At 41.3% G+C, this 12,696-nt stretch overlaps 1 protein-coding gene across 1 annotated transcript; it reads right to left on the bottom strand.

The window, feature by feature from the left end:
- Position 1: 1 nt before the first annotated feature.
- Positions 2-7,527, bottom strand: LOC143284147 (germ cell nuclear acidic protein-like). The gene is made up of 6 exons (XM_076590801.1): positions 7,395-7,527; positions 6,156-6,240; positions 4,585-4,714; positions 3,145-3,241; positions 2,065-2,172; positions 2-317 (listed from the first exon to the last, which is right to left on the bottom strand). Exons 1-6 carry the CDS (start codon positions 7,466-7,468, stop codon positions 53-55), a joined length of 759 nt encoding a protein of 252 aa, XP_076446916.1. The 5' UTR covers positions 7,469-7,527; the 3' UTR covers positions 2-52.
- Positions 7,528-12,696: the final 5,169 nt, after the last annotated feature.

The raw sequence follows: 12,696 nt of genomic DNA, 5'->3' as shown, positions 1-12,696 counted from the left end.
CACACACTCACAATCAAACACACACACTGAAACACATACAAACACACACAAATCAGGAAAAGTTGATCTTGGTCTTGGCAAACTGCTTGCTGAGGGCCTCCATCACTTCCTTGTGAGGCAGCCCTCCCCCATCCCTCTTCACACTGCCATAGTTCTCCTTGACAAACAGGGCGAAAGGGTTGGGCGTGCGGGGCGTGGCCGACACGGAGGCGGCAGCAGAGCCGCACCGGCTGCCAGAGGTGAGGAGCTGGAAGCGACCGTGGCAGTGTCCGCACACCTTGCGCTCTGTGTCCAGGGACTTGGAGTGACGCCCTATCCTGTTGGTAACGATACAGTACAGGCAGGGTGTGAGGGCTGGGCTAAAAAACACTGTTATTATTGTTGTTACTATCACTGATACTCACACTGTGTCTCTAAAATCACATCAGTATTATTATCATTATCATTATTACCATTGATGCTTATGTAGCGTCTATCTGTGTGTGAGAGCTAGGCCAAAAAAATCACATCATTGTCATTTTTATCATCATTATTATTATTGTTATTACCATCATAGTCATAATTACTATTATCACTACTATTTTCATGATCACTGATACTTACATAAAATCTATAAGGGTGTGAGTGCTGGGCCAAAAAATCACATCACTGTTATTGCTATTATTATTATTATTATCATCATTGTCATTGATACTTGTATAGAATATGTCTGCATGTTATCATTATCATGGATACTAATATAGTGTCTATCTGGGTGTGAGTGCTAGGCTAAAAAATCACAATATTATTATTGTTATTATCATTATCATTGACACGGATATGACATCTGTGTGCGGTCAGAGACCAAACTCTAAGCCCTTGGCAATGCAGTGCAGGCAGGGTGAAAGTACTGGGGAAAAAAACTGACATTAGTATCATTGGTAGCATTGTTTTAAGTTAATAATTATTGATACTTATAAAGTATCTATCTCTGCTCAAAAGCCAAACTCTTAAGTGCTTTGCGAACGGATTCATTTGCACAACAGGCTGCCTACTTGAACACAGGCGAAATGGCAGTTGCTTTCCGAGCTCATCATTTGTTTCCTTTGTCATTCAGTCAGGCTTCAGTCACAAACACACACACACACACACATAAATATCAAAGTGGATTTTTATCTCTTAAAAACAATTCCCAGAGACAACTCTTGCTGCCAATGGTTCTTTTTCACATGCCGCATACGGGACTTTGGTTCATCAACTCCTCCAAATTTACTAGAGTCCAGGCCATCCACCACTCAATGTCTAGTGGAGGGGGACAAAATTCTGTCGAGTGTGGGATATGGTCCCGTATCCTCAGACTCTCTCACTTCCTAGACAGACATGTTACCACTAGGCGACCACTCCGCACTGTACATCTTACACAACACTAACAAATTTTCCTCGTCCTATCCTGATGGCAATAATACCTCAAAAGCCTTGAGTGTGTGAGGACTGGGCATAAAGTCAAATCAAATCCATATTGGATCTACATGACTTGCCATCTTTTGTTTGTAAAGAAATGCAAAATATGTTAGAAAGAGAGAGAGCGAGAGAAATAAAGAGTGAGAGATTATAAAAGAGAGAGAGAGACAGAAGGATGAAAGAGAAGAAATAGAAATGGGAGGTGCTGAGTAAGGAGCAGTTTGCCTGCTCTTTGATCACAGCCACACTGAACAGCCTCTGGAGAGTCTGACACTTTGTCTCCCCCGCCATCCCCCTCACCCTTCTCGCCCCCCACACACATCTGATGTTGTTGTTTATAGTCCAGCTGACCACACAGGGCTATATCAGGACACACACACACACAAGTGAATGCGCATACAAAGAGAACTGAATATTTCTATAAAAAAAAAAACAAAAAAACAACAAACAAACAAAAAACCACCTCATGAAATAAAAAGTTGGAGCAATGAAAAGAACGACACTTCAAACAAAATACAGAACTACTATTAAATTTGCTCTTTTTCATTCATTCAGAGAAAGCCGTTTCTCTCCAAACTCATCCCCAGCGTAAATCAAATAAGAGGAAAGTTCAAGGGTACTCACTGGTAGCCACAGTCCACACATCTGTAGATGAACTTGGTGTTGATCCTGTAGTCGTGGCAACGACGGATGATGGGGATCTCGGGGTGCGCTCTGTTGGCCTTGCGGGCCCTGGAACCACAGCACAACCCACCGTACAGTCTACGTTCTGTTTAGTTATTTTTGTATGGTCTGCGTTCTGTCATTTTTGCATGGTCTACGAGGAAAACTGTCATTTTTGTAAGGTCTATGTTCTGTCAATTCAGTGTGGTCTGCATTGTCATTTTTGTATGGTCTGTTGTGTCATTTTTGTATCGTCTGTGTTCTGTTAAATTTGTATGGTCTGTTCTGTCATTTTTGTATCGTCTGTGTTCTGTTAAATTTGTATGGTCTATGTTCTGTCATTTTCACATTGTTTACATTCTGTCATTTTTGTATAGTCTGCATTCTGTCATTTTTGTATGGTGTGAAATTTTTTACATAGGCTGCGTTTTCATCTTTGTATGTTCTATGCTCTGCCATTTTTGTAGGGTCTGCGTTGTCATTTTTTGTATGGTGTGCATTGTCATTTTTGTATAATCTGCATTGTCATTTTTGTATGGTCTATGTTCGATTTTTGTATTTTTCTACAATCCACAAATCACACATACACACACATGTACACAAGAGTGTACAAACCAGACATTCCCCACATTCATAAATGTGGAACTTTGCAATCATTCATAAACACAACACCAAATACACTAACCAACTCACATCCATTCATACGCACACACACACACACATACACTACACATACACACTACCAACACAACACACTCACATGCATGCACACATACACATACACACACACACATATACTCATACAAATTCAATGCAGAGTACAAAACACATATGCCCCACATACACACAAGTAGTCACAAAAACACAGCCCCAAACACAACCACTTACTAACATCCATTCAACCTCACACACAAACATACACATACACCACACAAATGACAGACACCATACAAACTACACTACACACACACATGCACACACTACACTACACACACACACTACACTACACACATACACACACAGAGCACACTGTGTACCCACCAGTATTTCCAGTGAGGGCCGTGCCCCTCCTTCGCCTTGTTCAGGATCCACACAGCAGCATGACACATCTCATGAACCAACGTGTCCCTGACCCTCTCTGTCATCACACACGCACACACACACACACAAACTTTGATATTTACATTGTTGCTTATAATGTCCAGCTGACCGCACAGGGACATATCAGGACCACGAAACTGAAAAAAAAAAAAAAAAAAATCAACATCTCCATCAACCCGATCATCATTCATCATCAAAATATAGAAAACAAATGTCAAAAGTTCTGCTACACAAAAGAAAAAAAAATGTTCTTGTGGAAGAGTACTTATAATACTGATGACAGATAAAGAATTACCGCTTTCTTGATTAGACATTTTACCTATGCATTCCGTTAATTACTTACTCTTATACTTTGCGTGCTTGGTTATCTATACAGTGCATTCATGCTTATAAATTGCTAATGTATCAGTTTACATATATCAATGAATGTGTGCTTGACAAAGTGGTTACTTTATTCTTTGCTCTCCTTCCTTATTACATCTACAACATAATAAATGACGAGTAGGGAGTGAAATGTTGAGAGGGACATACAGGCATACCAACAGAAAAAAAACACCAGAGCGCTTAAAACACAAATGCAAACACTCATTCAATACTAAAATCTTGCATGCAAAGATAATGTCCATATAAATAAAGAAGCAAACAAACAGCTGTGAGTGAACGGGAGTATCATAAGGAAGAGAAACGGGAAAGGAAGAGAAGTTGAAAAAAAGAAAAAAAAAGTTTTTGTGGAAGAGGAAGAAAGTACCCAAATGTGAAAGTGACTCAAAACATGGAATGTTACTGCTTCCTGGAAAAACATGCTGTTGTCCCAAAGTCCGTCACTTCTCTTGCTGGGGAGGGGCAGTTGAAAGGTAAAATGAAAAAAAAAAACACACCTAAAAACAAACAAAAAACCTAACATCAGTGTCGACCTTGCGGTAACGAGTCCACATAGAAAGCAAGAGAATTTGAGCACTCTGGTTCGAATCCCACAGTCACCAGTATTTTGTCCCCTTCCACTAGACTTTGAGTGGTGGTCTGGACGCTAGTCTTTCAGATAAGAGGTTCCGAGTACAGCATGCACTTAGCACACGTATAAGAACCCACGGCAACAAAAGGGTTGTCCCTGGCAAAATTCTGTAGAAAAATCCACTTTGACAGAAAACCAATTCAAACTGCAGGCTCTTCATCCTCACTAAACTTTGAGAAGGCAAGGTATTGTATCTGTAAACTTTAAGTCAAAACATCTCTATATGGTCACCAAAACATCATCTTCTCCTCCTCCCCCTCCTAACTCTTTGTGAAGACTCACTGGAGCACTGCACAGAAAAACAGTTCATCAAACCACCAACACATCATCACGACTCGCACACAAAATGGTCCAAACCCCAAACAAACCTGCAGAGTCACAGACTTTGGTGGAGAGTTCGATGGAGGCAGTGTATCGATCGTTGACCCGCTTCTGTTTGCACAGCCCTGCCGTCTTCAGCAGCCTCTTGTTCCACACTACGGGCAGGTCGGCTGGCAGCTGTCACAGCCAGGGGGATAAACTTAGTGACTAATGTACTGACTCAAACATGCAAAATAGCAACTTCACTTCTGTGTAAACGTAGTGACTAATATACCCACTCAAAACATGCAAGGTAGCATCTTGACTTTTCTGTAAACTTAGTGACTAAAGTAATGACTCAAAGATGCAAGAAAGCAACTTGATAACTGTATAAACTTAGCAACTAATGTACTGATTCATAATATGCAGGATAGCAACTTGACTTCTGTGTAAAAGCAATGACCAGTGTATTGACTGAAACATGCATGAGGATCAAATACAGAAGAACAAAACAGAAGTCGGGTCTGAGCATCCCTGTTCACAACTCAGGGAGTGCAGAGGTACTAGGTCTCTAAAGGTGGGCTCTAGCATCCCTGTTCACAACTGAGAGAGTGCAGAGGTACTAGGTCTCTAAAGGTGGGCTCTAACACCCCTGTTCACAACTGAGAGAGTGCAGAGGTACTAGGTCTTGGTGGGCTCTAGCATCCCTGTTCACAACTGAGAGAATGCAGAGGTACTAGGTCTCTAAAGGTGGGCTCTAACATCCCTGTTCACAACTGAGTGCAGAGGTACTAGGTCTCCAAAGGTGGGCTCTAGCATCCCTGTTCACAACTGAGTGCAGAGGTACTAGGTCTCTAAAGGTGGGCTCTAACAACCCTGTTCACAACTGACAGAGTGCAGAGGTCTCTAAAGGTGGGCTCTAGCATCCCTGTTCACAACTGACAGAGTACAGAAGTACTAGGTCTCTAAAGGTGGGCTCTAACATCCCTGTTCACAACTGAGAGAGTGCAGAAGTACTAGGTCTCTAAAGGTGGGCTCTAGCATCCCTGTTCACAACTGACAGAGTGCAGAGGTACTAGGTCTCTAAAGGTGGGCTCTAGCATCCCTGTTCACAACTGACAGAGTGCAGAGGTACTAGGTCTCTAAAGGTGGGCTCTAGCATCCCTGTTCACAACTGACAGAGTGCAGAGGTCTCTAAAGGTGGGCTCTAGCATCCCTGTTCACAACTGACAGAGTGCAGAGGTCTCTAAAGGTGGGCTCTAGCATCCCTGTTCACAACTGAGTGCAGAGGTACTAGGTCTCTAAAGGTGGGCTCTAACATCCCTGTTCACAAATGAGTGAAGAGGTCTCTAATGGTGGGGTTAACCCATGCTGGGTGGGACAAAATGCCTAAACCTGGCTGGTCACACATGTACACACGCACATATGCACGCATGTCTGCATACACATACACACACAGGCAAAGGGGTGTGGGAGAGGCAAACAACATAGTCTCACACACACACACTGGCACACACACTCGCACACAAGTGAATACAAACACTTGTTTTCTTTACAACAACAGGACAAAAATCAATCTAATCTAGTAATTGTGATCATTCTTAAAACAAAAACATAGTATTTTATTCAGTGAAGATACCTGATTTTCGAAGACTGTAAAGTTGAACAACTGGAAGAGTCGAGAAGATAACTCTTCTTGTCTGCGCTTGAAATTGGTAATATAACTGAAACAATAACACACACTATTTTTTCGAAAAAAAATTAACACAAACACCCACACACATGTATCTCCCAAGTGAAAAAAACACACACACACACATTCACAGAGATAAAAATACACACACACACACACACACACACACACACGTCCATAGAGCAAAAAAATACACATGCAAATACAATTCACAGAGGCAAACACACACACACACACACAATTCATTGAGACAAAAATGCATCAACACACATACATACATTCACAGAGATAAAGACATACACATGCCACAAAATATGTTTATATATATATATATATATATATATATATATATATATATTATACCCCTCACCTGACTTCTGTACCCACAGCCATACCCATACACACACACACACTTCAACACATGTGCAGCAGCTGAACACACAGTGACACTAATGACACCATCAATTTGTTCACTGCATATGTATATTTTATAGAGGATGCTGAATCAATCAGAAGGGACACGAAAGAAAACTTTAATGAAACGTGCTGTAGCTTTTGTCAGCCTGTTGAACTGGCAGATCTAGAGAAAACGGCTACATGCTGCGGCGTGCCTGAGCCGGTGGCAACGCCTCCTTTACTTCGGACTTTAAAGAATTTCTTAAATAATCGAGAAATACCAAAACAATATGATTTAAATGGTGTTATCACCTGGAATACCGGAATCGATTTATGACGCAATAAACCGTACATATAGATATTAATTTCTGAAGGTCATTTGTATGCGCCTTGTAGCGTTGTAAGTAACTAAGTAGGGTCAACTTATTTTCGAAAACGAATATGCTCGGTTAGAATTTGCGAACGTACTCTTTTTTTTTCTTTTTCCCCCAAACCTTTATAATAAATTATATGAATTATATTATTAGACAAAGAACACATTTTAACTTACTTTTTTTTCTCTTTTTTTTTTTTTTTACTGGATAAAGTGTGTATCACAAGTGAGTCTTGAAGACCTTACCTCTTTTGTTTTCTTTCTTTTCTTCTTCCTGCAAGAGTATTTGTTTTCCTCTGAAAGTTGGATATTCCTTCAGAATTTTACCCAGAACAACCCTTTTCATTCTGTTGCTATAGGTTCTTTAACATGCGCAAAAAAAAAGGTCTTCCTCATCTTTTAAGAGTTCAGCTCACCTTCTGGCTTCCTGGTCCCTGAGGTGGTCAGGCGTCGTTATGGACAGGGATTTCAGAAAGCTGAGCGGCCTCATGGCATTCCTGCCGCCAGCGTGTGATGACAGACATGCCGGTGTGGTCCAGGCGTCCTCTCTCTTGCCTTTCCCCTGCACCGCTGAGGGCACCACGAGGGATGAAGAGCTGCTGTCGCTGGAGTCCTCCCTGCGGGCAGCACGGCGCGGTTTGGTCTTCTTGGAGGTGGCTGGGGTGTACCACCTTGAGGAACCTGACGGTGCCAGAATTTAAACAATCCAGCGGGTAAATAATGACTCAACAGGTGAACAAACTCATGAACACACACACACACACACACACACACACACACACACACACACGAAGAGAAACATACAGATTCCTATCCACATACAGATCTATACTTACATACACACACATACACAAACACACTCTCTCTCTCTCTAACACACAGATCTATACATTTATCCAGCAGTCCTAATCAAAAAGCAATCTGAAATATACAAACCTGCACTGAGCTTTCTAACTCATAGACATCCTCACCAGTCAAAATATATGCTCTTTCTGTTTCAAGCCACGAGCAACATTTAAGGCCATGACACACACATGAATACAGACGATAAACACTCGATACCATGCATAATGAAACAGACATAAAAATTAAAGAACAAAACCCACAATCGCACAACAGAATTTGCATCAGTCAGAAATTCTAACACTAAACAAACGAAAAAAAAGGCTAAGGAACACAGAGAAAAACAGCTGCAATACAGATAATAAACAATGCCACATACAGTGAACAGACATAGAATTAAAGAATGAAACACATAATCACGCAACAGAATTGGCATCAGCCAGAAATTTAAAAAACAAACAAACAAAAAGCAAAAGGAGCACAGAGAGAAAAAAAAAACAAAAACAGTTGCACTCACTGTCACGCGGTGTCTGACTCCTAGAAAAGGGGGGTATGACTTTGGACCTGGGAGTTGTCAGTCCCTGGAAACAGTCGTCATCCTCCTCGTCATCTTCCTCAGTATCATCAGAGCTGAACGGACCAGCATCATCATCATCATCATCATCCTCATCCTCATCCTCACCACTGCTGCCAGTGCCATCTTGTCTGGCTGTATCCTGTGTTGCTGAAGCCTTGGGAACGTCTCGTCTGGCCGAGCGTGTCTTAGGTAGGGATCTATCACACAAAATATGATCCTTAAAAACATAACAAACAAGCTTTTTTTCTATTTTGCCAAATGGCCTTGATTTTTTACCTCTCACCCTGCTTACCATATCATCATAAAAGGGATAATTTTAAAGGCCTTATCTTGCCAACTTTGGTTCCTATACCGTTTGTGGAAGCCAAGAAAATGCCAACGTTAAAGTTTACAATGGACACACACACACACATATGCACACATGTACGATAAACACAGGGTTATTACAGAGACTTACTTTGTATACACAAGTGAGTCAAACAACTAAAACATATTATCCTTATCCACAGTGTGTGCACAATGTATGCATACAAGCTCCTAACTTAATGCTTACCAACTCAACACACAGTTGTCCAGTATGTTGAAATACTATATCATATCACCCATTCTCTCAGCACTCAACCCATGTAACCTCTCTGTGGACAAAAAGTAAAGATCTGTTTAAATAACAAAAAAAAGGAGGAACTATGGCCTTGTGGTACTGCATCTGACAATGAAGCGAGTGTCCACAGGTCTGAGTCCCTGGATATTTACTCACCTGTCCCCTAAACCTTTAGCAGAGGTCTGGGTGCTCATCATTCAGGTGAGAAGGTAAACCAAGGTCCCAAATATGCAGCATGCATACAGCCCACAGAAAAGAACCCGCAGCAAAAAAAAAAAGAAAAAAAAGAGAGATGTGCCTGGAAAATTTCTGGAGAAAAATCCACTTTGATTTGTGAAACAAATACACATTCAAACATGAAAAGAAAAGAAGAGAAAAGAAAAGAAAAAAGGATCGCATTGCACTGACACACTTGGAGGCAGCAGCCTGAATTTAACAGAGAAATCTTTCATGACAAAAGACACAATTACATTTACAATTCCATTCAGTACAAACATACGCATAATGCACGCAATCACACACACACAAACACATACAACACAAGATATATCACTGTGTGTCCACATCATTTAAATCTATGTTAAAATGGAAAACAACTAAATACACACACACGTACACACACTCACACACACACAGTTATACTTACTCAAGCAAAATATCACTGCCAAGGATGTCTGCAAGATCATCACCATCATCATCACTGTTGTCTTCCTCTGAATCTGTGACATCTGAATCGTCAACAATGAACTCATCCAAATCGTCATCCTCTGCAATCTTCTTGGCTGGCTGGGCTTGTGTGCGCATCTTCAGAAGAACTATCCACACACACACACACACACACACACACACACACACACAAACATGCATGCATGACATGCAAATAAGCACACACACACACACACACACACACACACACACACACACACACACACACACACAATGGTGCATATGACTCAAATAAGAATGGAAACACTGAATAAACCTTAAAAACAAAGTTCTAAACAACAATCAGATATGTAACTGTCTAGTTCCAGAGATGATAATGAGGATTAATGTTTCAGTCTGAAATCATCATATTAATCATTACCTCCATAATAACACATGTCAAATCATAAGAACAGTCCCACTTTCCAAAATAATCTGCCTGGTCTGATTTCAGACTGTTGTCCGAAGAATCCCATGCCTGAATTTACTGCTGATGTTCTATCAGTCATTTTCAAGCACTTTATCAGGACTGAAACAAGAACAATTGTCCCACACAATAATCCCACACTTTAAACAAAATCAGAATAAATATATATTTCACTTTTCAGTAAGAGAAATTAATAAGTGTGGTGAAACCTGAGATGCATATTCCAAGCAGATCAGGAACTTGACATGTAACAAAATCAAACACAACAATGTCACAGCAGTTCAAGCCTGATAAAAACATTCATCTCTTGGTTCTTTCCACTACTTACCATGCATACACAAACACACACACACATATATCTGCCCATTTGCAAGCACCCATGGGCATTTTTCCACAGTAAAGTTAACATCTGAATGGTATAAAATTCGTACAACTTAACTTCCTGAAATAAGAAATTTCAATCACCCCTCCCCTTTCTCCCTTGATGTCCCTTTCTCACATTCACACACCGGCACACACACACACACACACACACACACACACACACACGCACACGCACACCACACCACATACACAATGACACATGTATACCAATTAACCAAGCATCACCAGCAAGTTACAACTAGTACATTAATTACTTACATGCTTCCAGCTTATCACTGTCGTCTTCACTGCTGCTGTCATGTCGCTTGGCACTCTGTCTGGTAGTTGATGACCTGCGTTTTTATAATGGCCAGTTTGTTGCAGAAAAATGTAACGTTACTCACAACGAAAAAGACAAGAGATCTGATGCCGATTATCACTGCTTTCAAAATTCTATGCCAATCAATGAGGACTGTTTATTATAAAATTCTTAACAGGCCATTTATATTTCTTTTAAAGTTCTGTATTTTTAAAAACAACATGAACTTCATATTGCTTATATATAATGCTTGGCAAGAAGAATTCTTCGCATACGAATTTCACATAAGTTTTTTGGGTCTACAGAATTCCACCTAAGCCAAAGCTGCTCTACAGTGCCCATCACTTATGACACAGGTAATTGAATTTAAAACATACAAAGAGAGAGAGAGGGACAGAGACACACACACAGAGAGAGAGAGAGCAATACAGCATGTAGATATACAGTAACAATCTGGAAACTTCCTTACCCTGGAATACTTTTGGCACCCCAGCCTCCTCTTGGTTCACAGCTGGGGGGCAAGCTAGTTCCTGATGGAGAAGACTTCTGTCTTGCTGTGGATGCAGTTCCTCCACCCTCACACTCCTGTTCTGCACCCTCCTCTTCTCCTTCACTCACATTGCTGCACAGTTTCAAGTCTTGCAGTTCCAGGGGCAAGGAAGCCAGTGCTTCATGACTGTTCCTCTTCAGGCTGTTGGCTGTCATACCAGGACTGCTGGAAGTGTTCACATCGCTGCGACTCTCAGAGTAGTAGTTCGAGTCGGAAGGTATTTTAGATCTAGCATGGTGCGAAGAAGATGACATGGGATGAACAGCGCCAGTACCCTCTTCGCAGCTTTCATCAACTTCTTCTGTTTCATTTAAATGTTCTGCCTCTACATAGGCGTCAACATCAGGAGACAAAACCGGTGATTCATCATCATCCAAACTCTCTTCTTTCTTGGCTGACACAGCTATGGGCATTGATTCCTGGATTTCGATATCTGGAACCAGTGCACTTTCTGTGTGGTGCACATGTTCTATAGATTCTGTTACATCCTCTGATCCTTTGTGCAGCTGCGATGGGTTCACGTCCTCTGCATGAACTTTCCCTCTGTTCGTGACAGAATCTCCAGAGCCTGCTTTGTCTGCAGGACTGCCTGCATCATGAGTTCTGGCTTCCTCAACATCAGCGGTGGCAGCAGCATCCCCTTTGAAGCTTGTCTGAACAGAAACATCAACAACTTCATACATGGATGAAACATCAGGGGTGGCAAGGCATGTCATGTACAGTGAACTGCTTTCTGGTGTCTCAGGACCAGACACTGTCCGTCCATCTTCTAACTGGGTCAACTTCTGTTCCTTTTCATTCTCATTTTGACTATTGCCTGTTTGAAGTTTTGCAGCACTTTTATTCTTAACAATCTTCAACTGTTCATAAGAGGAGTTTTGGCTGTCACCTATGGAGCTGTCAAACAGTTGGGGGGAACTCTGATGAGCCAGAAGATGACCAAAACTTTGCTTGGTCGCTTTGACATTTTCAGGACAGTCCAGACGTGTTGATTCGGACAATGGCAGTAACGATTCTTCTGAGGGAGAGGCATCAACCATTAAACTGTCTGCAAAGTGAGCTGCTCTGATAACTGATACATCTGGATGCTGCAATGGTGCCTGGTACTTCACCGATCTGTGGTCACTGTTCACGTAATTTTTCTTGGCATCACTCAGCAACAGATTTTTGGTGTGCTTAGATTTCCCTGAAGAAGCAACAGTTCTTAGTTTAGTTTTCAATGTAGTAATACCAGTTTTCACTTCATTCAGATTCACATTCTCAACCTTACAGTTAGACATACTAACTTTTGTGCCAATGTCATTGACGGAATGTTTGTGATTTGGAAGAGAAA

The sequence above is a fragment of the Babylonia areolata genome, chromosome 7 (genome assembly GCF_041734735.1).
Source record: "Babylonia areolata isolate BAREFJ2019XMU chromosome 7, ASM4173473v1, whole genome shotgun sequence".
In the NCBI taxonomy this organism is placed as follows: domain Eukaryota; kingdom Metazoa; phylum Mollusca; class Gastropoda; order Neogastropoda; family Buccinidae; genus Babylonia; species Babylonia areolata.
Note: the sequence above shows the minus strand (reverse complement) of the source record. Positions and strands in the feature narration are given on the sequence as shown.

Coding starts and splice junctions, on each gene's coding strand:
- LOC143284147 (XM_076590801.1), bottom strand. CDS start 7,468: ATGAGGCCGCTCAGCTTTCTGAAATCCCTGTCCATAACGACGCCTGAC. Junction 6,241..7,394: donor AGGGACCAGGAAGCCAGAAG/GTGAGCTGAACT, acceptor TTATTGTTTCAG/TTATATTACCAATTTCAAGC. Junction 4,715..6,155: donor TTACAGTCTTCGAAAATCAG/GTATCTTCACTG, acceptor TGGCTGTGACAG/CTGCCAGCCGACCTGCCCGT.